The 27,124-nt window shown below is 36.3% G+C and overlaps 1 protein-coding gene across 2 annotated transcripts in view; it reads right to left on the bottom strand.

Moving 5' to 3' along the window:
* Window positions 1-27,124, bottom strand: part of LOC123318930 (C3 and PZP-like alpha-2-macroglobulin domain-containing protein 8) — a 1,198,665-nt gene that overhangs the window by 737,812 nt on the left and 433,729 nt on the right. For both annotated transcript variants that reach the window (XM_044905716.1, XM_044905717.1), the window contains one exon: window positions 15,888-16,043. In XM_044905716.1, coding sequence (XP_044761651.1) covers window positions 15,888-16,043 — 156 coding nt within the window. The remainder of the gene's footprint in view (window positions 1-15,887; window positions 16,044-27,124) is intronic.

A 27,124-nucleotide genomic window follows, 5' to 3' on the forward strand; every position in this document is an offset into this window, starting at 1 on the left:
TAGATAAAGGCTACTCTCACTATTAATAGTTTCAAGCGACCATCGGCCATTTTGTATTATTCACCAGTGTGTTAAATATATCTTTAAATAAACTTTGTTAAAAACCGTTTCATCAGTTTTAAGAGTATCCACCCTCACAAAAAGAAACTGTGAGTTATATATTTTTATGGATGTTTATTTGCGGTTCACATTTTTATCGACCTTTTTTGGCTGTCGTTTTGTCATTGTTAGATAACATCTTTGTCCATTTCAGAGCCCTGAAGAAGACTTTAAAATAAAGTTGAAACCGGTTGGGGTTGTTTTTGAGAGAGTGGTTTTGTTTAAAACCCAGACCTTCTTCCTCTAAAACTTATTCTTATACATCAATTAAAGGTCTCGAACACACTCTCCAGCAAAATGAAATTGTTTATAAACGAGAATTTATGAAAGTGGGAACTACACAAATGAAAAATTAGGATAACCTAAAGATTAAACAATTGGATTCACACAGTTCGGATAAAATTGATGATAAGTGTTTCGTGAATTTGACTAATATATAGAAATTCCAACAAATGTCGAATATTTTCTTAATTTAGGTGATAAGTTCAACTTACCTTATATTAATGATAACTACCTCTGAAGGAATTAATTATAGATATAGAATATATTCATTCATCTTGTGACAATGAAGATAACATACATCTGACCTGTAACACAGTTAGTAATTCGATAAGTAATTTCATAAACTTAAGAAATTTCAGAAATAATAGTAATAATTTTAATAGATCACTCATTAAATATTGTAATGAAACAAAACACTTCCTCCGAGCTAATAGTGATATAGTTGTTGTAAGGGCTGACGGGAGAACAACAGTCGCTATGTCTAAGGGAGAATATGAGGATAAAGTTTCAGCTATTTTAAATGACGAAACAACTTATTATGAATTATTTGATGGCCCCACGAAGAAAGTTAAAAAAAAACTCAATAAAATTATATCTCGATTATTTGAAGATAAAAAATCGAAGTATCTACCTGTAAGTTCCTGAAATGTAGCAACGGCATATGCTCAAAAATGTATTTTCTACCTAAAGTTCATAAGGATTCAAAACCTCTACGACCAATAGTATCTTACATTGGAAGTCCCTTATATAATGTTAGTAAATTTTTGTCGGGGTTGTTGAATCATGCTTTTGATAAAGATGAAAGAATTGAAAGATATACAAAAAATTCCTTTGAGTTCGTGGATTACTTGAAGACGATAACTCTTCTTGAAGACTTCATTTTGATTCATTGGATTAGGTTTTCCTTTTTACAAATATACCTCCCGATCTTGCGTTGACCACTATTGAAAATAAGTGGGATAGAATTGCACCCACATACTTTATTAGATTTCGAGGATTTTTCACAACTTTTGAGCCTTTGCGTTATAGTAGTTATTCCACATTTAATGGTAGATATTATATGCAAATTTTCGGCTTGGGAATGGGTAATTGCCTTGCTCCAATAGTAGCAGATATGATCATGATGAAGACTCTGAACTCAGCCCTAAGGAAACTCTCTTTTGGAAAACCATTTTTCAAAAGATAAGTCGACGATATCTGCACGTCTATACCTTATAAGAAAGAAGAAGTATTAACAATTTTCAACAGCATACACCCGCGTATAAAGATCACCATCGAAGTCGAAACACAAAATTATACCCTACCATTCCTAGATGTCCTTTTGATTAGAAAAGGTATTAAAATCAAAACCGATTGGTACCAGAAACCTTCTTTTTTCGGAAAGAGTTTTGAACTTAAACTCGAAACACCAATTCACACATAAAATCAATGTTATTCATAATCTAAAACACAGAACCTTAAAAATGTCTGATGAGGAATTTCATGAACTCAATTTCGAGAAAAGTATATCTATTTTGGAAAAAAACGATTATCCAGAAACATTTGTTGAAAAAGTGTTGAATAAGAACATTGCTGGTGATAATCCTAACATTAATAAATCTGAAATTAACCAACGAAAAAAATTTTTCAAACTGACTTATATCGAAAACTTATCAGAAAATATCATGGAAGAATTTTCTAGAATTAATTGAGAAATAGCTTTCATATCAAATAATACCGTCCGAAGATTTTTCACAAAGATTAAAACTAGAACCCTAAAAGAATTGTTAAGTCATGTTATTTATAAAATTTTCTGTAACGATTGCCAATCAACCTACATTGGACAGACAGGTAGATACATAAAAGATCATATAAACGAACACAAAAGAGATTCTCAGAACATACTTAATCCTTTGAAATTGAAACAAGATACTAATACAGCTTTGGCCGATCATGTTTACAAAAACCTTCATTCCTTTAATTTCGAAGCAAATTCAATTGAAATTTTAGGTATTGAAACAAATTTAAAAAAACGTTCATTACATGAAATGATCTCCATTGAACAAGAGAGTCGATCTATAAAAAGAACAGATATTGATTATTTAAATATGGTCTATTTCTATTTAATAGATAAAATAAAAGAAAAAAATGATTGAATTTGTCGTCTAATTTTTGGTTTTCCCGAATGAGTTGTTTTCTTCTCGGTTTCTCTTTATTGATCTCACTGTTACATGTCTGTTTTGGAAAATGTTTGTTCAGTAATGATTGTTCTTTCGATGCGTCAATGTCAGTTTCCATTTCGCAATCAATTATCGTATGACGATAAAACCACTTGAAAAGAAACTGTAAGTTATATATTTTTATGGATGTTTATTTGCGGTTCACATTGTTATGGAGCCTTTTTGGCTGAATTATAATTGTTAGATAACATCTTTGTCCATTTCAGAGCCCCGAAGAAGACTTTAAAATAAAGTAGAAACCGGTTGGCGTTGTTTTTAGAGAGTGGTTTTGTTTAAAACCCAGACCTTCTGCCTTTAAATCTTATTCTTATCTACGAGTATATTAATAAAAGAGGATCTATGGTTTACTTCAGAATGCTTTATTGTTCAAACGATCGCGCCAAATTGGACAATTCTTTTTTTGTTGTGTTTATTATTGTTAGGGCAAGGTTTATATAACAGAATATTCCCAAAAAAACTGTACAGAACAGAAAAAAAGGCATTCCTTTTTCTTACGACCAATCGAGCAATCATAGAGTACTTATAGGTTATTATTATCTACCCTAGAAATAATTTAAATGGCAAAACTAGGTTTGTCGGGTCAGCTAGTATTTTATATGTTGGTAGAAATACATGAGCATTTTTACCTAGAATTAGGTTATATCATTAGTTTTTCTGATTTAGATCTGAATTCGTGAATAGGTATAAACTGAACATAGGGTTGAATTGGAAAATTACACAGATTCAAAATAAAATCGAATCCTATCATCACTAGTCAGTTCAACTCTTGCCATTCGATGAATATCTTATGAGAATCTTATATTTGTATACACATAGCAAGAAATAAATATTGTCCACAGTTCGGAGCAGCTCTACGTACAATTTTTTATTATACCTGTTGGATGAGCGATCAAATGCTCTTTTCTATCTGAAATCCTTTGAAAAAAATTAAAATAAGTGGTAGACTTCGAAAGAATTCGGTCAATGAACGATAACTTCAGTTCATCGAGGCAGGTTCCTCTTCATCACTGCCATATGCATTGATACCGAAACCCTATATGTCCATACTAATAATCTAGCGATCTTGGTAATTGCAATCTTTATTATTATACCGTTGATTGCAGTTTAGTTCAAAGGGCGATTATCATATATTTTAAAAAATGCTCATAGAGAAAAAATCTGTGATTTCACTCCAACTTTAACCATACTTCAGGTAATTGTTATGTTCATTGATACTTTTTGTGTGATTGTGAAGAGCCTAAATGGTGAAATCTCCTTAACCATAGGTTAACCTTCAATTGTGAAACCAAGCGTCAGTTAACCACAATTGGATCAACTGTAAACATTAGACGTCTTTCCCAAAATTCCTGACAAATATACAGGGTGTCCCAAAATGTTCTATACAGCCAATATCTCGGCTCTCAGAAAAGTAGAACGTAAAGAAAAAAAGTGTAAATTAGATGAAGGGAAACCATTGATGAGCCATCCAATTGTTGTTAAACACTGTCATTGAACTAAAAGTACCTTTGTCCTAGGCCCTAGAAATATCTTTGGACGTCTCATTGGCTCTTCCTTCATATCCACAGTGACAAAAGGGTTTTCATTAATTTGTTGGTTTATTAACTAATGAACTTCCTTAGTTGGTATAGACTATTATCATCTTATCATATTATCCGGATACCGAAGTACCCCTCAGAAGCTTTTTGTAGATTGTACGAGTTCGGAGAACCAGTTGTGTTTTTTGTAGGCTTTGTTACTGTGTCTTTAGGTCACCTTAGGCACAGCACTGTTAATTTTAACCCAACAGTAAATAGTTGCCCGTACCCGTATTGACTAGAAAATTTCTTATCAAGCCCGGGATCAAACTCAGTATCTTGCGATTGCGATATACTGAGTCGACTCTTCGACCACCAAGCCACGCACGGTAGATGAAAATAATTTTACTACATAAAATAATCAGTTTCGTCTTGCGTTTGTAGAAATTTTGAGTGTTTTTAGTTCATTGGTCAAATGGATAATATTTTCAAGAGAATATATTGCATCATGTTGAATCATATCAGATTATATTGAATTTAAATATTTACACAACATTGAGGCGGGTGCATTGGTATAGGATACAATAGGTTCCACTCTTGCACTCTTTTCTTCCCAATTTTGAAGTAGGATTCAATAATAAATGCTTTATACACGTCCTTGAAATCTACCTTTATAATTTCCTGATAATATGAATTAAACAACAATCCAAAGTGCTTCTTACTGAAAAAAGGTACAGCAAAAGCTAATATTTACGTAAAGACACGAAATATCGATGTTCAAAATTCCTTAGCCCACCTGACGACGAATTGTTTTGAACGCTCGTTATTAAAATACTATGATGATCAGAAAACTTTCATGACCTTTATATTGACTCGGTGCGCGCTGCCGGATTGTGAAAATAACGTAGAATATTCATAAGATAGCTTTTCTGAAATCAGAATTTGCGTAAGAGAATACAGACAGAATGCAATGTTGAAATTCGAAAAAAATATATTTCGATGTATTTGAGTATGAAAGTATAAAAGAAGATAATGATGAGACAGTATCAGTCGAAGACTTTCTAATCGAGAGGCTGAAGGAGCCTCCAACGTTCTACTAGATTATTTTGAGCAAATAAAATCATAACTCATCATTTTACACTGTTTTGTTTTCGAAAACACCAGCAATTAAATCAGTATGCGTCAAGTTTGACATAATTGACGTCCTAGAGATGTTTTTAGTTTTAACATAAGCTGTAACTTGGACGCCTTTAAGACGTATGACAGACGTCTTTGAGACGTAAACAATGTCGGTAACAGACGTCATTAAGACTTCTTCAAGATGTCTCTGTGTTATCTGGGTAATTTCAAACGATTTGCGAAAAAATAATATTCAAGGCGATCCTTGGAAAGATCTTTATGTGGTTGAATTATAGTCTCTCGAGTATTAACTCTCACTGGACAGCTTTCGGAAATCAGTCTTGAAATTCATTCATCTGAATGTTATAGAGATGCATCACGTTCATGTCCGACCATTGAAAAGAAGACTTCAATTGAATACTTATGCATTCTGCTTGACCAACACTTGAGATGTACTGAACATATTACCCAAGTAACAAAGAGAATTATAATTCTATAATAAGTTCTATACTATCAGAAATATTCTAACAAAAACAAATATGAACTCACTTTATTCTGCACTGGCAGACTCAATACTGAGGTATGGTATAGTGGTCTGGGGTGGTGCTTATAATAACGCTCTCAAAATATTGGAGACTGCCAAAATATGCTCATCAAAATAATGTATAAAAGAGAAAGACTTTACTCTACTGACATATTTAATAAGAAAATTGAAATAGTGCTTGCAATGTTCAACACTTGCAACACTTTCAAATTTCCATTTCTCAATGCTAGAGCAACGAGGTACACAAAAATATGTTAAATAACGTTACAGCTTTCAAGAGAATTATCCCCCAAAGATCCCTTTTCTACTTTGGATCCAGGTTATATAACATGTTTTCCGTAGGTATGAAGAATTTATCATTGAAACAATTCAAAACAGAAGCTACAATTTTTTTTTTGAGCCAATAAGTTCAATTTTCGAATTTTCTAGGTGTAGAGAACTCAATTGAATTGAGTTGAATTCAGTTTTATTTGAAGGTTTTTTCTGTTAGCTATTGTTTCACTCACAATGCACATTCTGCTCCGCTTGAAGCTTCTTTTTTTTTTAATAGGCACTTCAAGATGGTCGATTGTACACTTTGTTTAACTCTAGCGAGAAGCAGAGACCGCAAAAGAGGCACTGCCTATGTTCATATTTGTTTTCTCAAAGGATTCATAGTATGATGTGACGCGGCCGATTTTTGAGAGAAAACCGTTATATTATCATAGGGGGGCTTTACCGATTGATATTGTCATTGTTTTCCACCGACCGGGCCCATGTTTGTGGCGGAAATGGTATATATCTTTTGTTTTCAGAATTCTAATATTTTTTAATTCTTTCCGTTCAACCGTAATTTTTCTGACTCCAAAAGGGTTTTTCAACTTGTTTCGATTTTCCTCCTCTTCAATTATTTTTGTCTCTATCCGAGCCAGTTGATTGACCGAACAATTTGAGTGCATCCAATAGAGAGATGAGAGACCCATAGTGGGGCGAGTTTTCCGCGGAGACGGGTACTTCTTCGAGGCCCGACGCTGAAAGTCAAGAGGGGAATAACTGGAAATCGAGATGTCAAAAAAAGTGTGTAAGAATTTTACCGTGCAGAACAGTTGAAATTACGACAAGTTTGAAAGTGTAGGGCAAGTCACTTGTAGCATTTTTATTCCTTGCGTGGTCTCGTCCGTTGTGCATAACTGGGTTGACATTTTGAATATTTTCTGCTTTCTTTAGTCCGTTTAACTAGCTGAAAAGACTTACCTACCGTTTGAACTTGATGTAGTCATTTCAGGATTTGTAGATTGCCGTCCTACCGTATTTTTGCTCTTTTTTTGTTAATATTTTGCCGATTTCCGACCGATCAAGTTACAGGTTGACAGCTTCTTCCGACCTGCTGTCTGACAGGCAGCCATTTTGAGGTTCACCGAGAGAGAGAGAGAGAGAGAGAGAGAGAGAGAGAGAGACAGGGTGCACTGCAATTGGACCGGTACCAGCCACCTTACCGATTTCCGCCGACAGAGGGAGTGACTCGCCAGGCTTTCAAAATTTAACAGTATTTACCGTCTATTTTAACCGTATTTTCCTGGAGTAGCCACACATTATCTGAAAAGAGAAAATTACAGCAGGTGTTCCACAAGGGGGCCTGCTTTTTTCCCACCTATTCGAACATTATATAAATGACATACCGAAAGATAACAACACTAATATCTATCTCTTCGCGGACGACACGGCAATCACTTCTAAGTCTTGGTCCAAAACTCAAGCAACAAAATATCTACAAATTCATATAAATAAATCGGAAAAATACTATCATAAGTGGAAAATTAAAATTAATGCTGCCAAAACAAACCTGACATTCTTCACACATAAACGCCGTGTCTCCCCCACCAGAAATTTAACGTTTTGCAACCAACCAATAGTTGAGAAGAATCACTTGAAATACCTTGGAGTCATTCTAGATAAAAAATTGAACTTTAATAATCATACCAATGAAATCATCAGCAAAAGTATTGCACTGCTTAGTGAAGTCTTCCCGTTACTTTGCAAGGAAAGCAAACTTAACCGTACATCCAAAATCAGGATCTACAAACAAGACTTACGTAAATGAGATTTGGGGTGAGATGACTAAAATAAATTTCTTCGAATTATTTTGAACAAATCTAGAGAAACCAAAATAAAAGAACTACACAAAGAGTCTAATGTTGAAACAATTCAAAATGTCGTTAAGAAATAAACTTCTACATTTTTCAACCAAAATATCATGAAATTAGAAAAGACCATCTTAAAAAGTATTTTCTTCCGGCAAGGAGAATGAAACATAAATTAATTCAACATTTAATTATGTAAATTTCACTATCTCTTTTATTTAACCCATCTGAGCAGTAGTTGTGTTTTATTCTAGTGACCTTATTTTATCAAGCACCCCACGCCGACCAGTTCGCTTGTTGATATCCACATTTATTTTTACCTGTTTATTTTTTTTTATATAATTTAATTTAGGCGAAATAAAAAACTGATCATATACTTATTCTGTTGTCAGTGTTTATTGCCAGTGAGATTCTTTTCTTAAATCAGTTACATCTAGGTTTTAGTTAGAAGAGGTAGGTTCTTTTTTAACGATTAAAAACCGTTGGAAAGCAGAGACTTAGAAGACGCTTCTATCCTAGTCTTCACAGACACCCTGCTCCACTGATAATTTCAAGTCTATCCTGGCGTTCCATTTTTTGGAGATTCTGTGACAGACGTGGGGTTCACTGATTGATGAGTTGACGTGTATTTTCAATTACAACGTACAAAATAATAATAATAATGTAGTGGACTGCTTTTTTTTTCAATATTGACATAACGACTGCCCTCTAGTGGACTTTATCAAAGACCACCAGTAAGAAATGAAAGGTTAGACAAGGTTTTCTGTACTAGCTGTTGAATTGAAAGGGGAGATGGCGCAAGCGTTAAGAACCCTGGAAGACGCTCTTTTTCAAGTAGGTACTTGAGATCGAAAAGGCAAGAAATTCCTAATGAAGAAGGGATTCATTAATCGTCCTTTCTTGAAACGAGTTAAACCGGTTTTTCCTGTTACTTAGTTTTTTTTTTCTTGAGTGAATTTTTGAGTAAGACAAAGGTTGTTTTTTTCTTTATTTTGTTCAGTGGATTCCATACGTAAGTTACCACTCATTTCATTATTACCGTTTCTTATTTTATTAATTTGAAGGTTTTATTGCGAATATGCGGTTTTGGGTACTTGATGCATCATATTAGTTTTCATTGTTAAAGTATTTCGTTAATTACTCGAGGGCCAATACCGTCCCCGTCTCTATTTTATGTGCTTCACACACAATATAACTCATTTTCTTTATTGTAGATAATAACGTACTTTCTGAGTTTTTCTTTCTTTGAACACGTCATAGGGACGCCGGACGCCATTTTGTACGCTACCCCTTTTTGCTTCCAATTCTATTCCATTTATGATTTGAGGGCTAGTTATTATAATAAAGTTATTTCATGGTGGATGCGCTTGTGTTATGTAATATTCATAGTATTAATTTCTTAATTTCTACATATTTTTTTTTATGCTTATCTTATGAATACTTGTAAATGTCACTGAAGCGTCCCCAAGCCAAGCCAATGATTCGATTACTTAGGTACGACCAACAGGGTAAAAACTGTATTTGCATTAAGGAACCTTAATTATCATTTTTCCTTTTCTTTTATTATTATTATTTTTCTCTTCACTGGTGGAGTTGGTCAATACAGGACATATTTGAACGTGATAGCCAAGAGCGGAAATAATTCATATTTGTGTTACGGGACAAACATACAACTTTTGTGGATTTTGCCCTTCCTAGTATCCCGCATGCCGGATACCCTCGTATCTGCGTCGATTTCTGAGGCCAGATGCCCTTGCAGCTGCGTCTCTCTCCCCTGAGGCCGGGTACCGTTGTAACTGCGTCTCTAACCCTTTAGGCCGGATACCGTTGTATCTGCGTCGATTTCTGAGGCCGGATGCCCTTGCAGCTGCGTCTCTCTCCCCTGAGGCCGGGTACCGTTGTAACTGCGTCTCCAACCCTTTAGGCTGGATGCCCTTGCATCTGAGTCTAATCCTTCCAACAACCCCCTGACTGAACCCTACCCAATTCCGAACTGTTGTATGCCGTAACGTAACCCATCTCACTGAAGTATCGGTTAAGAGTCATCATTAAGGAGCTGATAGCTGTAGATGTAACTGATTCCACCAAGTGTGCATTTCACATGAGATCTTCTCTCGCCAGTTGAACCTGATGCCGTAGCTACGTAAAATCATACCTGTATAGTAGATTATGTAGTTGTTGCTGTTCTAAGGGGAGGTTTTCTCGCAGCTCTTTTTCCTCCGCTCTGCTGCGCCCTAGAGCTATGACATTGGAGATCGTCCCCAATGAAACCCGAAATAAACGTTTCTTGTTTGGGTTTAAATGTGTTGTTTTCTTTCGAATCTCCCAACCTCCCGTCAATTTTGCTATTAGTAATCAGGGTAAGTACTTTGGGTTGCCTACGTAATGTGGAGTCCTACCACAACCAGACGATCACGATCTTTGGCCATAGAGTAGTAAGGTGTACTTAAAGTGCTGTCATTCGTAAGTATCTTCGAAGTAAAAAGAATTCTACAAGCATCACTGACCAGCGCAAGGTAATTTGAGGCCAAGACAGTACAATAATAAATAAAGTATTCCAGAATTACCTACTAGGAAAAGCCACATTCTCATAGACGGAATGGAGGCTTGCACCCCGACTCAGCAGTCTTCACAGTCGTCCAGTAATTAGGCTTTTCCTACCCGGCTGACAATGTACTACTACCTGAATTTAAGTTTAATGTGAACTTCGAATGATGAATGGGTGGATTCATGCATCGATACAACTGATTCCTGAACGAACAAAAATATCATGGCTACATTTATCTATCGTATGAACGTCTTTGTGTGGGCTTATGCAGAGTTCCTAAGGACTAAAACCTAAGAAACAATTTAATCTAACTGGCAGCTGGCCATAACGCGAACGTTATCTGCCAATAGTATTTCTTTCTCAGGTCTTAACCTAATTTTGAAAAACGAAGAAAGCTGCACCCTGCACCTGATAAAACAACTGAGTAAATCAATTTTATTTCATCTCATAAAACATTGAAAGTATAAAAACAACAATTTCCGTCCTGTCCAGAGTCATCTGATTTTATTACCTTCATTCGCTTTCAAGCAACTTCGTCGTCCTTTTCTTTCTTTCGGATCCCTTGGTTGTTTCAAAAGGATAGCTGTACAGACGATTTATTCGTTCGGGTACATTACGCGGGGTACATGCGATCGCACTCTGGTTTCCCAAGAGAAGAATTTAAGCAGCCGGCGTCGGCCGTGAAGTTTATAAACACTCGGCAGTGAACTTTAAATTTCATTAACTTATAAGCGCCAAGTTTCGGGGGCAATGCGCCGAGGGGTCGTTAAGTTTCTGTTTGCTTCGAAAATACTCCGTGGATCTGTTCGACAAAATTAGTCGTTTCAGAAAAAGTGTTTTTGTTATTATTGAATGAGTGATTTATTAACAGTGGAAACGTTTGGTTCAGTATTATAAATAAATGACTTATGGCTTAAGAAATATCAACAGAACTTAATAATATCGAATATAATCGAATTCTTAACCCTAATATACACTATCACGAAAGATACCTATGCAATTGAGAGATAATCAATCCCATATACGTAATATTATAGGTATACAGGCCGTCCCAAAACTAGTGAATCAAACGTCACACCACGATAGAGTAGACCAAATACTATTGAATGACACCAATATTAGTTCAGCGAAAATATACCGTCTCCAAAATATTCAGAATTTTATGAAACTACCTGAAGTTGCCGATTTTCGAACTATTTTTTTTTCAATCACAGGACCAATAAAGGATTTAGAATGAAATTTCTTCAATTTGCTACTGGATTTTAATATTTCAAATTTTATGGTGGAATCGCTATTTCGCTATTTTGTTTTGAGATATTTTTATTTTCTTGAATAAGGTGACGTATTCAAGTTTATTTTTCTTTGATTTTGAATAATATCAAAAAATTATATGCCGTACCCGGACAATATTTTCCTTCGACAGATCGAGCAACCATAGAGTATATTTCATGAGGATCTTGATCATTTCGAGAATGAGACATATTTGTCTCTTCGATTTCAGGGAATTGAGTAATGAGGAGAAAGAATATAAGAATAAACCAATGTTAAGAATGCATCCGACATTCGCAAAAAAAACCTACAATTTTTTCATAAACGATTTTTGTGTTTCATTTTTGAGAATAATCGTGATTTAATTTTTGTGTCAGAAATATAAAAACGAAACAGAATAACAGAAACAATAATAGAGTTAGGTTGGCTGACCAAAGATTATAGAGTTAGGCTGATTATAATCTTTGGCTGACTAGTCACAATATTCCCGAGTGAATGCGCAATGCTCGGGCCTCGAAGAGGCAGTGGGCAAAGATTAAAGAGTAACTCTATAATCTTTGGCAATGGGTAAATAGGCGACCGTTCGTTTGGATGCGAAGAGCAGGCGCAAGTAGGTACTATTGAGATCGATCGAACGATCGAAACCGTATGTTTCTATTATTTGGAACAAAGACTACTCACCCCCTAGAAGGTTCATGTAGGTTACATGACCTTGAACCTGTTTTTTAGTACGGATACCAGCCTTAAGATGTCTCTGTACTCACTGCAAAAAATTACAGATTCGACAACCATAGAAGAGTATAATTTTAATGGTTCTATGAAGAAAAGAAAAAGAAAATAAGATATTTGTTTTGTGTGCTACAGAGTTTGAGGTTATAGGTTATGTACTTCGATTTACTTTTACGTTTATTTTAGTTTCTTGTTTACAAGGCTGTTACACATATCTTTGGTTGTTTATCCCTTGTGATCGCTGTGGAAGTAGATATTCTTGTTGGGCGTGGAAGTAGTATGTACATATTTAAAACTTTAACGGTTTCATCATGGCTTATCACAATAAGTGTAGTGTTCCACATTGTCAAAGTGAATGCAAAATAAGGCATAGATTTCCTAATCCAAAGAAGGATATGGATCGATTCAAGAAATAGATTCAAGCAATAAATGACATGGAGCTGATGGAAATGGATCCGATAACAGTTTACGCTTCGAAAAGATTGTGTAATGAGCATTTTGAAGTAGCCTATGCCTCTATAGTTGGTCTCACAAATTATTTCTGAAGGCTGTTCCAACACGAAATCTTTCTTGTAAGTATAAAATTGATATCCATGAAACAAAAATGAATCAAACCTTTTTAGGTACATCTGGCTCAGGTGGTGTTCCGAATACTCCAATGTCTACAACCTGAACCTGATGATGAAGTTATTGATGTTGATGAATCAAACAACTCTAATATCATTGGAGGTTATAAATACAAATACAGGGATACAACAGAAATATGCTTGATTTCAACAAATCTAAAGCATTCCTCTCAATTCTGTGTTACACATTTTAGGTGGGCTTATTATTTTTCAGGTGATATGGACAACACGATGACCCCATATTTTTTAATGTAGTGAAAATAATTCAGTTTTGTTAGGAAAACGAGCATGTTCTACAAATTTGGTAGATATAATTGAATGTGCAATCAATGAAACAGCGGATTTCACATTTTTATTATGTCACCAACAGGATCATAAGAAAATGTTATTGAATTAATAACAAAATTCTCGAACAGAACATTAGTGCATAATTGGTGCAAAAATGTTAATAAAATTATTCAGGGTAAAAAACAATTTTATACTGGTACAAATTTTGTCAAAAAGCTTGCCTAAAAAACTCGTCTGTACAGAATAAAAAGGAAAAATATAAAACAACCCAAACAAAACATTTGATGTGAGAAAATGTATAAAATTATTGTTTCCAATTTTACCCCCCTGTTTGCCCAGAGATATTAAACCTAGAAAGACAGATTGAAGACGTTATTTGAATAATATTATTCAACTCAATTCAGTATAAGTCTATCCGTTCTATTTTGTTGCATTTTATTTTTTTTGTATTAAGGTTGAATAAATGAATATTCAATATATATTCATATTTTTCTAAATTTGGATTTGTTTTTTTGGATAAAAACTCACTGAGATGTAAATTTCCCGCCATAAACTACTTCGAATTAATCAATGGTTTGCAGTGTTTCCTGCTTTTTTTTAGTACCGATACCAGCCTGTTGGTGGTTTCATGTTTCATCCATATCTATTATCATTGGCGTGAACCGTCTAGGATGTGGGTAGTCTGTCATTTGAAATCGGTATTCGCGTTTGCAGTGATGTCCGTATTTAGTTATTGTTACTATCAATGAATTCGCTCCAATGTTGAATTCGCCCAGGGCAATTGCCCTTTTTTCCCTGGTGTTAATCCGACCCTGATAATTGATGAATCTGATGAAAAAACGAAGTTTCAGCCACTAACTGAGGACGAGGGACTATTGTCCCTCGGAATTTTTTTTATGACATGAAGTCAGTCTTAACTTTTCTATTCCGATTAATTATAAGGAGAGTTACTTCTTTTTTAAATATAAACCTAAGATAGAAAATTATTAACTTAGATAGATAATTAATAAACGGAAATCTGTTTCAAGAGTGGGGGACATAAACTTCGGATTTTGATGAGAATTACCCAATGGACGAGTTCAGTAACGTTTACCAACCTTATAAATATTCAACTGTACTCTTACAGGGGCAACGTATTTTTTTTACTATATTTGTGCCTTTCGGTTCCTTTAAGAATTTTATAATTCTTGGAATGACGCCGGCTCTCAAATCCGAGTGATATGAAAAAAAATTTATATTGTCTTTTTAAGGTAAGTTTTGACATTATTCAGCCGCCTTTTTCGTGTTCCGTGCATTATATTTCTGGTTTCATCCATAGACTAATAATTTATTCATTTTTTGACGGAAGTTTCATCACAGAACATATTAGTAGTTTGGGCGTTCAAAACTTACCTTCAAAATACACTATAAATTTTTTTTCATATCACTTGGATTTGAGATCCGGCGACATTCCAAGGATCGTAAAATGCTTGAATCATCCGGAAGGCATTAATATAATTTAAAAAAAAATTCGTCTCCATTGTAAGAGTAGTCGAATATTTACACGATTGGCAAACGTTTCCGAACTCGTTCATTATTTTGGAATGTTAAATGATTTTTTCATATTCCGGCCAAGTTTCTGAAATAAGCTCCTTGCAAGCCCACGGAATTTACCTCGTAGGATAAAAATTGAATCTACTGCAATCATTGTATAAGATGATGATAACTAGCCGATCATCTTGACTGGGTCCGTTATTTTGTTTCAGAAGACGCGAAATCACTCATTGAATTCTTGAAACGAACACTGAATTCGAAAATGGAAACGGATGATGGAGAAGGATGCGAGTGATGCAGTTTTCTCACGTTTCTCTGAGCACTGGGTTTTCATATCCTTATTCGGTTTCCAGAAACATATCGATTCTTTCTCAAAATATCATGATGTAAAAAATTGAATGAATATATTATATTCAAACAAGGAATAAAGTGATTTTATTCAATATAAATAAACTTGTCTAGCAATATGTCGTGACAAGATCTATTTCTGCCTGAACCGCAAAATTCGCCAAAGAACTTTTATTTCACTGCTAAGGTTTTCAAGCACCAATATTTTGTACGTGAATCCTTGAATCTTCTATTGAAAACAACATGAAATGGATCAGTGACTCAATTAAGCTTCGTGAAAAAAGACATTAGACATCCAGTCGTGAAGAGGAATCTGTGAAAGCCTAAACAATTCAAATGGAAATCAGAAATCATACAAATTGGAGATCCCCGAACATCCTCAAGAACATGACATTTTTCATCAATGCTTTCATCCTTGGACCCCCGATAACACGTCTTCTGAATACAAAACACCGACAATTTTCCAGTTCCATGTCCCTCATGACTCCCTTAGGAACCGGAAGTTATGCTTGTCCCTTACTGGAAGACCCGTTATGAGACGCGAAAACACGTTATTATACAATGGCATAATGGCAGTCGCCGCAACGAAACTTCATGTCGTCTGTTTGAAAGGATTATACAAGCAGTGCAAGTTGTTAGGAAGACGTACCTGAAGCGTAATGACGTCGCTGTCCGCCAGGATTGCTGGAACGATGAATCTTCCTTCGCCGTTTGAGATTTCAATGTCTTGGCTGTATATAGAGGTAGTGTTGTCGTATACCTTGACGCGTACCCTGACAGACTTTTCAGTACTCATGGCTTCTACCTGAAAAGAATAGAATTTGAAACGTCAAATATTACAATCAAGCCAATCAAAACAAGAACTGTCACATAAAAAAGTTGACAATGCTCGCGCCTTTGATCTAAGTCGAAAAGAAGGTCGATAAGGGCGCCACGAAAATTTTGAAATATTTTTTGAAACTTGTACTTATACTTCCTCACTAGTCTCGTATTTGCGAGGACTACTTCTTTCTGCGCTCTGCTTATAAGCTTTTTATCTAATTCCAGTCGGATTGTGTTCTCAAGGAGAATACCACCAATCCATTTATTGACATGACCAACGGGAGTATGGTCGTGGATGTTAAGCCGTTCGCTCGCAATATCGTATGATTTTAGAATCATGCATTATGATGTTGACCCACTTCACGTCAAAGTAATCTGTAGGCACCTTTAGTCAAATAACGTGAAGTTAGCCAAACCCTCTCAACTCCTTGGTTTCTTGTGATGAATTTATGATGATGATGAATTGGGAATTTTCGGATTTTGACCATTTGCGTAAATTCTTTAAAATACCTCAGTCGGTAGAGACATTGGTCGACTAACAACAAAAGCTCTACTTTTAGTCCGAGAGCTGGCGACGAAAATCGGCAAGAGTTTTGTAATGGCTCTTAATTAAATATAAGTTAGTTTTGGTGGTGTACATGAGTCAGCACCCACTCTCAAGGTCAGGTAGTGGGACATCTGGTGGCGACGCTCTTTGATTTATGTTAGGGCGGCTACAGACGGCATGGCAAGCCTTGGCCAGCGTTTGAACACACATTTGTGAAAACGTTGGTATGTTCTCGATATTCGTGCACCAACGACCATACACACGATATGTTAATTTGGCAAGCCTTTTCGAGGCAAGTAAGAAGGCGAAGGTTGAACAAGCGTGCGAAGAAATGGAGTCTGATTTTTTATAATTGACGTTTTGAGGATCCCAAAGAATGGGGCACTTTTCATACAATTTAAGGAACTCTATAATGGTGTTATTGCTCCAGTTGTCAGTAATTTCAGCTCAAAAAAAAAACAATAATAATTGACAATAAGAGACATTATAGAATCCACTGAGACATTAACCATGCACGACGTACTTCACAAAACACCAAAAATTACGAATTTCCTTTAAGGTATACCTACCGCAAACCATACCAGACAGATAGAAATAGTTAAATCACCTCATAATTTTAAATTTGACTCGCGTGTCGTGTGTATGGTGATAAAGTCCACTGGCGAGTCTCGACAAGTCCCTTTGATGTGTGTTTATAATACCGCCTTCTAGGCGAACCATGGCCAACGCCAACGTCGGCTTTGCCTTGCCATATGTTTTGCATACACACGATGCGCAAACGTTGGAACGAGCGGACGTTTGCCAAGGCATGCCGTCTGTAGCCGCCTTCAAATTACAATATCCTCATTTTGGGTTAGTGCTGACAGCCTCTGTTCTATTGATATGTGGCCTGACTATTTTATTTTCAAATAATACATGATAACTAGCTGACCCGGCAAACGTTGTTTTGCCATATAAATAATTTCCTTTTGTATGTTGTATTATGTATGTATCATAAAAAAATAGAAATTAAAAATTTTGTCTGAAAAATAAAAAAAAATTTAGGGCTGGACTACCCCTAACATTTAGGGGGATGAAAAATAGATGTTGGCCGATTCTCATAGATACCGGATAAGCACAAAAAATTTCATCAAAATCGGTCAAGCCGTTTCGGAGGAGTATGGCAACGAAAACTGTGACACGAGAATTTCATATATTAGATTAAGCGCTAAATGCATTTTTTGCCGTTACAAATCTCTTGAAACGAAATCGTTATGACAGCATGTGGTGTACTGACCCACCGCGTTTCACAAAAGCGTTTCACAAGGTCTGACAACATTCTCGAGTTTTCTGGACTAGGAACTAGGAACTAGTGACAATTCTCAATTATTACAAAATACTTGAAGAAAAGTTGTAATTTTATATAACTACATCAAAGCGCGACGCTGCTAGGTGTTCCACTACTTGACTTTGAAAGTGGGTGCTGACTAATGTACACCCATAATATTTCATTATGAGCCATTACAAAACTCTTGCCGATTTGACAAGATAAGTCTTCGACTTTTCCGATTATCTACTGCTTCTCGTATTCATTGTAGATCGATTAACCCTTAACTACTAAAGTACCAAATATGTAACGTTGTCACTACCTATACGTCTCACAGATGGCTTCATATAGATGGACATAATTTTTTAAGGTTCCACAGTTTTAACTTTATGAGCTATTTATATGTTCCCTTTGTTATTCTTGAGGTGAAAACTATGCTCAGAAATGCAAAAAAAGTTCAATATTCAGTGAAAATCACAATTTTCCAATGTAGTCTGAAATATTCAACATTTTGGTATAGATTCTTTGAAAAAGTGATATTCAATTGAAATACTATATAAGTAAGTAATTCTTTTATTTTTCTTGATACAATAAGAGTTGGACGGAAATCTATTCACAAGAATTGATCAAAAACAGGTATTCTGAAAAAACTGACAATGCCTGTTTATCACGAATTTTCATACATTCCGGACATACTTTTTTCGCACATTCTAGGCAAATTGGGTTCTGGCATTCATAACAAACATATGCCTTCCTTCTTTTCTTCTTATGAGAGCAAATAGAACAATTCTTCCGTTTTTTTTTTCAATGTTTCCACACTAATTTCAGGTATTTTCAGCTCCTTTTTTACCTAGTATTTCCAAAATACTGAATCGTAATTTTTCATGCCAGCTTTGGATTTTCGACGTCTTCTGTTAATTGTGGTAATATGTACTAGATTTTGATAGAGTTTTTTCATTAAATCCGATCTTTCTTTCTACAAATTTTCTGGATAACTATTATATAAAATGAACGAGTTGACATTCCCTGGCTGGAGTAGTTAGGCCTGGAGCTGTGATAATGAAGACAATAATTCTGATTGTATTGTGAAGTATGTCCTGGTATTGTGTTGTAAATACCTGTGTTCACTCTCTCTTTTGGGTATGTTCGAATCGACTATAAGCTAAATAAATAAATATGGATGAGTCTATAAAATATCGCGAGTATTTACCGACGAGACCTACGACTGGAATCACTTCCAGCTTCATCAAACCACTTCAACGAATGTATTTCGAAATTTTTATGGATCAACTTTAGGGTACTAAGTTATAGTGGAATAATGATAAATTACGTGGAAGGGCTTTGGCATGAGTTGAAAGGGAGAGGTCATCTGACGAATAGGATGAGGTTGTGCCGTCTCTGAGACGTATGATTAGTGGTTAAGGGTTAATGAAGCTTCAAATATAATTCTGCCATTGTACCTTTTTTGACTCTAACTTGTCATCCTCCGATGCAATGCACATGATCATTTTTTTTAGTATTAGAAATAAATTTCCACCGAATATTTCTATTAGAAAAATATTGTTTTTAACTAGTATGAAATATTTGAAGCGTATCATCTGAGAATCTCATAACAATAACTGTCATACTTTCTGCTGTATGTCACCAAGAAACGTTTTTTTTTTGCGTCCTGTCACATGCCATGCCATTTGTTCCGATGATTCCTGAATATTTTTTTGAACTTATCGAAAAACAAATACAGCTGTAGCCTGAGATATTTGTCTCACTATGAAATCTTAATGCGAAAAAACAATGCTTTCTTCGAATACAAAACAACCTTTTCCGCGATACAAAAGCCATCCTTTGTCACGGCCTACTCTTGTTGAAACTCTATTATTCAAATTCCGTGTTCCGCCTAGAGGAAAAGCTGAAAATTTCAAGATTCAGAGTAAAAGTGGATCGTATTTCAACGTCGGTTTCCAATAGGACGTCAGCAGATCAAAATATACGTCGATGGGCCTCTTCTCGAAGATATAACAGGATGAACTAGGGAGAATACTCAAGTCCCAGGAGAAAGGAATAAAATTCGCATTTTTCTCTGCGAAATAATATTGCCATTTGATGCTTTGAATATCGTCCGTGTAGAGGAATTCGATGAAGAATTACATTTAGTGGCGATATGCAGAAAACGGTATACTCGCCCTTTTTTCGAAATAAGTAAGCAACAAAGCATCTGGAACGACAGTGTACTAAAAAAACTTGACGAATAGTTAGACAAGGTGTCCCGGGAAGAATATATCATGAATCAATGGTATGGTATCATCAGGTTGGACTCATATCAAGAGGTTTTAATCGCCCTTATGCCTTCGTTTGGGATATATAGAGTAATGTGCATCACAGTTCAATAATTCATAATGAAAATTCCGAATCTTTGCTTGGCACCGTCATACAGGGTGATCATTAAACATTCCCTTAAATAAATCTTGAACTTGAAGGTGAAATTATGTATTTAAAATTTGACAGCTTTATTACCTTTCACGACTTCCTACCTTAAAATTTTTATCAAATGTGAAAAACAGAACCGGATTAGGAAAATGTACAAGGTGATATAATTTTCATGAAGTATGAAAATTCTGAAATTTTCCAGTACCGATCTGATTTATTCAGTTTCAGAAATATTGAAGAAAGGCGATAGTAAAAGGTGACAAAACTAAACATTTGAAATCATTAGGTCGAATAGTTCAAGAGTTATTGAACTGAGAAATTTGACTCATATGTTGAACATCACCCTGTATATTCCAAACACAGGCCCTTAGGCGATTAAAACCTCTTAATACGAGTCCTGCCTAATAACATCATGCAATTCATGCTATCCGTTTTCGCATTCTTCCCGGGACACGCTGCATGTTAATACAAACACAAGAAACTTTGGATCATGCATGACAAATTGACCTCCGCAATAAATGATGTCATTGAAAATCTGAAAGAATGCCAATATTCCTTACACATGGCACTACGTACCTGTTACCTAAAGACCAAAGGAATACAGAAGACCCATCCAAATACCGACCAATTACATGTCTTCCAACGATGTACAAATTAATCACATCGTGCATTTCAAATCGAATTCACAACCATTGCGAAAGGAATAACATCATCGCCATGCAACAGAAAGGATGCACCAAAGACGGCCGAGGGTGCAAAGCGGAAGAATCTTTACGCTGCGTACATAGACTACAAAAAAGCATTCGATTCTATACCCCACGAATGGCTCTTGACGATCTTGTAGATTTACATGGTGGGTCCCAATATTGTTAAGTTTCTGAAAAACGCCATGTCAACCTGGCGTACTAGTCTTCAAATGAAAGCAGCAGATTGCCCCATTACAACAGGACCTATTCCAATAAGACGCGGAATTTTCCAAGGAGACTCGCTGAGCCCTCTGTGGTTCTGCTTGGCCCTGAATCCCTTGTCTCATAGATTGAATTCTACGGACTACGGATTTTCCATCAAGAGCGGCAGTAGAACTATGATGAAACTGAATCATCTACTTTACATGGACGAATTGAAACTCTTCGCATCTACCAAAAAACAAATGCAACAGATGCTGAAAATGGTGGAAGGATTTTCGGAAGACATCAAAATGAAGTTTGGATTAGAAAAATGTGGACTGCTGAATATAACGAGAGGGAAAATAGAAGATGGTACGTTCAAACTCAAGGAAGGTGCAGAAATTGAAGCATGGAAGGAAGGAGACACATACAAGTATCTAGGAATAAGACAGGCAAGAAAAATCAATCAGACCCAGATGAAGGAAGAATTAACGGAGGAGTTCACCCGAAGATTGAGAAGGATAATGAGAACTGGTCTTAACAGCAAGAATCTCAAAAAAGCGATCAACACCTAAGCTTGCTCGGCGCTGAGCTATTCATTCGGTATCATCTCTTGGACGACCACCGATTTAGCAGCCTTACAGAGAAAAATAAGGACGATGCTGACTAAACACAATAAACATCACCCCAAAAGCTCAATAGAAAGGACAGAGCTGCCACGACATCTTGGGGGTAGAGGAATTGTTGATTTGTCCAACCGTATGTCCCAGGAAATTGAAGGACTTCGAAAATATTTTCTGAGCAAGGCTGCTTCTTCAGAACTCCATCGAGTAGTTTGTGTTACTGATAGTTCTACACCGTTAAAGCTACAACAGGATCACTTGGAAACCGTCGAACACTCTGCAGAAAGTAAAATGCAAAAACTGATTGGCAAACCTTTGCATGGAAGGCACCAGAACGAGGTCTACCATGTTTTCGTCTACATATCTGCGTCGAACTACTGGTTGACCAGAAGGTTGTTTCCTGAGACAGAGGGCTTCATGCTTGCCATCCAGGATCAGGTGATTCCAACAAGAAATTATATGAAATATATCGCCAAGGATGCCTCAGTGGCGGACGATAGCTGTCGTTGTGGCTGTGCGACACATGAAACTATCCAGCACATCACCAGGGGATGTCAGAAGTTCGCGGGCACCGAGTACAAAAATAGACATGATGCTGTTGCCAAGATTTTTCACCAAGAATTGGCACTAAAACACCAACTTCTAAGTTCAAAAAAGGTTCCTTATTACAATTACCATCCGGATGCTGTGTTGGAAAATGAACATCACAAGCTCTACTGGGATCGCATGGTTCTGACAGAGCGGAAAATAACCCACAATAGACCAGACCTCATATTGCTCAATAAGGATGAGGACAGAGTACTATTCATCGTTATGGCGATTCCAAATAATAACAATCTTCTAGATAGGCACACTGAAAAAATTTCAAAATACAGAGATCTCGAGGAACAAACCAGAAGACAATGGAAGCTGAAAGATATCAAGACCATCCCTATTGTAATTTCATCTTCAGGCCTGATACCGAAGAAACTACTGGAGAACTTGAGGAAACTTCAGCTGGACGAAAATATTTATAGAGTCATGCAGAAGGCGGTACTGCTCGGAACGGAGAGAACTGTACGCAAGTACATGGGGAATGCAGAGGAACACCGTCTGCGCCGACAAGAAGTAGGGGTGGAGCAGGAATCCAACCTACAGCAGGGAGGCGAGGAGCGACCCGGACCCGACCACCACCTCGAGTCCGAAAACCTGGAAAGGGCTCCAACAGAGCTTAATCCTTTTGATATCTGAGATATCTGGGATAAGTGAATTTTCCTCTGGAGAGGAGTGTGAAAGCCGCAAGGCTAAAGTCATAATATTAATTTTAGTTACCGATGTTAAGCATCTGAATTGATTTGTTTATTAATTTTAGTTTAGCAAAGCGCGCAACTTAGCATCAGTGTAGTGTTCTAGTTCTTTCAATTCCAAACTATACTATTTTGGATTTGCTGGGGCTTGGGAGTCTTCAGACCCTGAATGGAATATTACCTAGGCGGCCCAAAAAAATTAAAAATACACATGTTAACAAGTGATAAACTTTCTTCGATTTATACATCGAAAATGACTTATGTACATCCTAGAAAAGTAAAAAAATTACAAAACTTATTGTTCGGTAGGATACGAAGGAGTATATGAAAAATGAGAATTTGATTGAGCTTCTAAAAGTTGTTCATACTATGGTATAAATTGGCAGTGATGATGCTATATGATGTTCACTAAAGGTGCCTACAGATTACTCTGACGTGACGTGCGCCCATGTCATAATGCGCATGATTCAAAAATCTATTATAACATAGGATTTTGCGCTGAAGCGTTTAATTTGTCTGACGTGACATTGGAAGTGTATTCCCGAGCCAGTAATTTAACGCTTTGGCGCAAAATCCTATGTTAGATTTTTGATTCGTGCGCACTATAACTTGAGCCAACGTCACGTTAGAGTAATCTGTAGGCACCTTTAGTGAACAGAAGAGATACATAAAAACATTTACCACTAGCTGGTCCAGATCTCACCGTTTGGCTGACCGGCCACCGATTGCGTTTAGCAGCGCAATTTCGAAAATGAAAGATTTGTAATGGATGGCCGGACATCAAATGGTATAGCCTTAGGCTAGAGTTGCACACACACCGATTTTGGACCGTCGATTTTATACCGGTCGTTCAAGTTCCAATAGTGAACCACGTGTGGGAACGGGACCTCTCACACAAGCCGACTGCTGATCGTTTCCGGTAAACTGCCGGTGAGCAGCCGTCCAATACCACTGTATAGCCGGCAATACCAGGTTGTGATGGCGTTGACGTACGTGACTGCGAAAGTTCTTTCTTGAGTTCGATATCGTTTACCCACAATATCAGTCGACTTCGCTTGGCTGATCGTTTGGCCGATAAAAATCCGGTAAGTGTGCTCGCATTCGATAGCTGGTCAGCCAAATATTGTTCCGTATTCTCTGCAATGCGTTACGATCCGGCGATCAACACAAGGGATCACTCATTCGTTGAAAATATACGTTCAAGAAGGAGTGATATCGAACTGGCTTGAAAAAGTTCTTGTGACTTACACCGTTTTCCTTCTCACAATTTATACCTATTTCTTTCTGGGCAATTAAATAACCGTACAATTTGAAGCTGTCCAATGGGGTTATGAGTTTCTTTAGAGGGAATGAATTTTCCGAGTGGGGAGAGGATTTCTCTTCCAAGGCTCTGCAAGGTGAAGAGCCATTAGAATGAATTGAGATCGAGGTGTACGAGAAGGTATTTACCGTGAATTTAGGAGTGTACTGACGAGAAGTTTAAGGCCTTTAACTTGTTGTATTTTATTCCATCCGTAGTGCAGTCCTGGGATAATATTTTTCTCTTTCTTTGGAATGTTTATCTAGCTGAAAATCCAGACCTACCGTTCAAAGTAATCCAGTGAGGTGACATTTGCGTTGCAGGAGGACGTTGGACCCTCTTACCGATATTTGACTATTTGATTATTTTGTTCCGATTTCCAACCGTTTGAATTGTTCATTATAGATTATTTTAGACGATCATAGAGTTGGGATCCTGTAGCTGTCAACCAGCCAGCATCGCTCCTGGGATTCCGAGTGTACTGAAGTGTAAGATGGTAGCTTGAAACTACCATCCTACACCCCTTTCAGTTTTGCTACCCATTGGAGTCGCTAGGGGGTGTACAGTCCCCGGAATTTCAGAAAGCTTTGGGTTCCGAACTTACCCATTCGGGTATGTTCATCGTTCTCAATCTGTGGCTAAAAAATTACCATCCGTAGGAATATACACACTTCAACACTTGTGTTTCAAATTAGAAATTTTTGACGGAAAAACACGGAAAGTTAACCAACTGATCACCTAATTTCTTGGAAGTGGAAGACAAAACAGCGGGGATTTGAAGTATTCACTAGTATTGAGTAAATCGATACGGTGAAAACCTAGAGCAGAGTGTGAGAGAGGGAGATGAGCAAACAGTTTTCAACTGAAAGACCAATACGGCCTAAAAAAATTTTTGTTAATACCTTCAAGGAGTTCTTATTTCTGTTGAACATCTGTTTTCTTTTTTAGTATCTCTCACAGATTTTTGGGCAGTGAATTATAATCCTTTATTAGTTGACATTTTGTGGAACAAAGGGAGAGAGAGTATAGATTCAAGACTCATTTCGTTGTTCAGCAATGCTGGTCATTCAATAATTTCCCATAATACGTACTGCTCCAGAAAAAATTTTATATTTGAAAACAGATAGTCAATCTAAAATACCTGATACTCGTGCAGCTTATGACTGAAATTATTACTATTTTTTAGACTAATTTTCAAAAGACAATTATCTATTATTGATAGTAAGAATGTGATTTGAAAACAGTCTTGTGCACTCATTGTGGAAAAAAAAGATATGTTGCTTAGCTCCAATACAAAATAAAAACCTACCAAAATAAAAGTTAGGACCTGTTCAGGAGAAATCCTTCAAACCATGTCGTGTCAAAATTATTTATTTATTTATTTATTTATTTATTTATTTATTTATTTATTTATTCATTTAGAGAATTGGGGATACAAACAGGTGTGGAACCCAGAAACAGTATCCGCTATTAAGAACATGAACAACATTTGAACAAAAAAACAAATAGGTCATAAAACAACTTATGATGCATCAATAACAAGGTATAACATAATCAAGTTGAGAAAAAATTCACAAATTAGATATAATAAAAACAATTATAACATCTATGAAAAAAAGTGTTCGCGACAGAAATAATTTAATAGGCAGCAATGATTGACTTTTTCAGGATCATTTTAATTTTTTGTGGTGTGAGGTGAAATATGTCGAATAAGTGCTGTGACTCGTTGGCGGAACGTAGCACCCTCACGAGTGGACCATGTTTAGTACAATTACAACGCTTAAATTCAACATGAAATAACTCGTGTTGCCTCAGATTGATGACGGAATGTTAATTTTTATCCCTCCAAGAATATCAGCAGCCTGCAGTTCGCCGCCCAAGATTTTCGACAAGAACAAAATGTCGTTCATTTCACGTCTGTCTTCGAGAGATAATATTTCAAATTTCTTTCCTAAAATGGGAAAGCGATCTACATTATGCTATAGTAACAGATTCTTTCTGAAGGCAATGCGTTTAAGAAATCGATTCTGGACTCTTTCAAGGCGTGAGATATAGATATTATATTGAGGGTTCCAGATTACCGAGGCAAAATTCAAGCGACTAAACACGTATGCGTAGTAGACATGTATTAGGGGTAGAGTTCTTCTGAATGATTTGCATTGCCTGAAAACATCCGAGCATTTTACTAGCAGATCCGATGATGCTCTCATTATGGTAGCTGAACAATAGTTTTGAGTATAACACCTAGGTCTTTTATTTTGGTTACTCGAGACAGCACCGTATCGCCTATTTTGTAATTGAAGGAAACTGATGATCGACTTCTTGAAAATGAGAGGACGTAGCATTTATTAATAATCAAGAAGAGATTATTCTGAGTGCAGAATTCTGAGAAAGAATCCAATTCTTTCTGAATGGTAAGGCAATCCGCTAGATTTCTGATGAAAAAGAATATTTTCAGATTATCCGCATACATAAGAAAACGACAGAGCCTAAAAACGGAGTATATGCTGTTGACATATATTAAAAAGAATAGTGGTCCCAGGTGCAATCCCTGGGGAACGCCAGACGTGCAATCAACATTCTCCGACATAAACACTCCACCAATACACATTAACCTCTCCCGAGTAGATATGATTCTGTCCAGTTCAACAGTGAACCGCCGATTCCAACAGCATCCAATCTCATCAATAA

The sequence above is a fragment of the Coccinella septempunctata genome, chromosome 8 (genome assembly GCF_907165205.1).
Source record: "Coccinella septempunctata chromosome 8, icCocSept1.1, whole genome shotgun sequence".
Lineage (NCBI taxonomy): Eukaryota > Metazoa > Arthropoda > Insecta > Coleoptera > Coccinellidae > Coccinella > Coccinella septempunctata.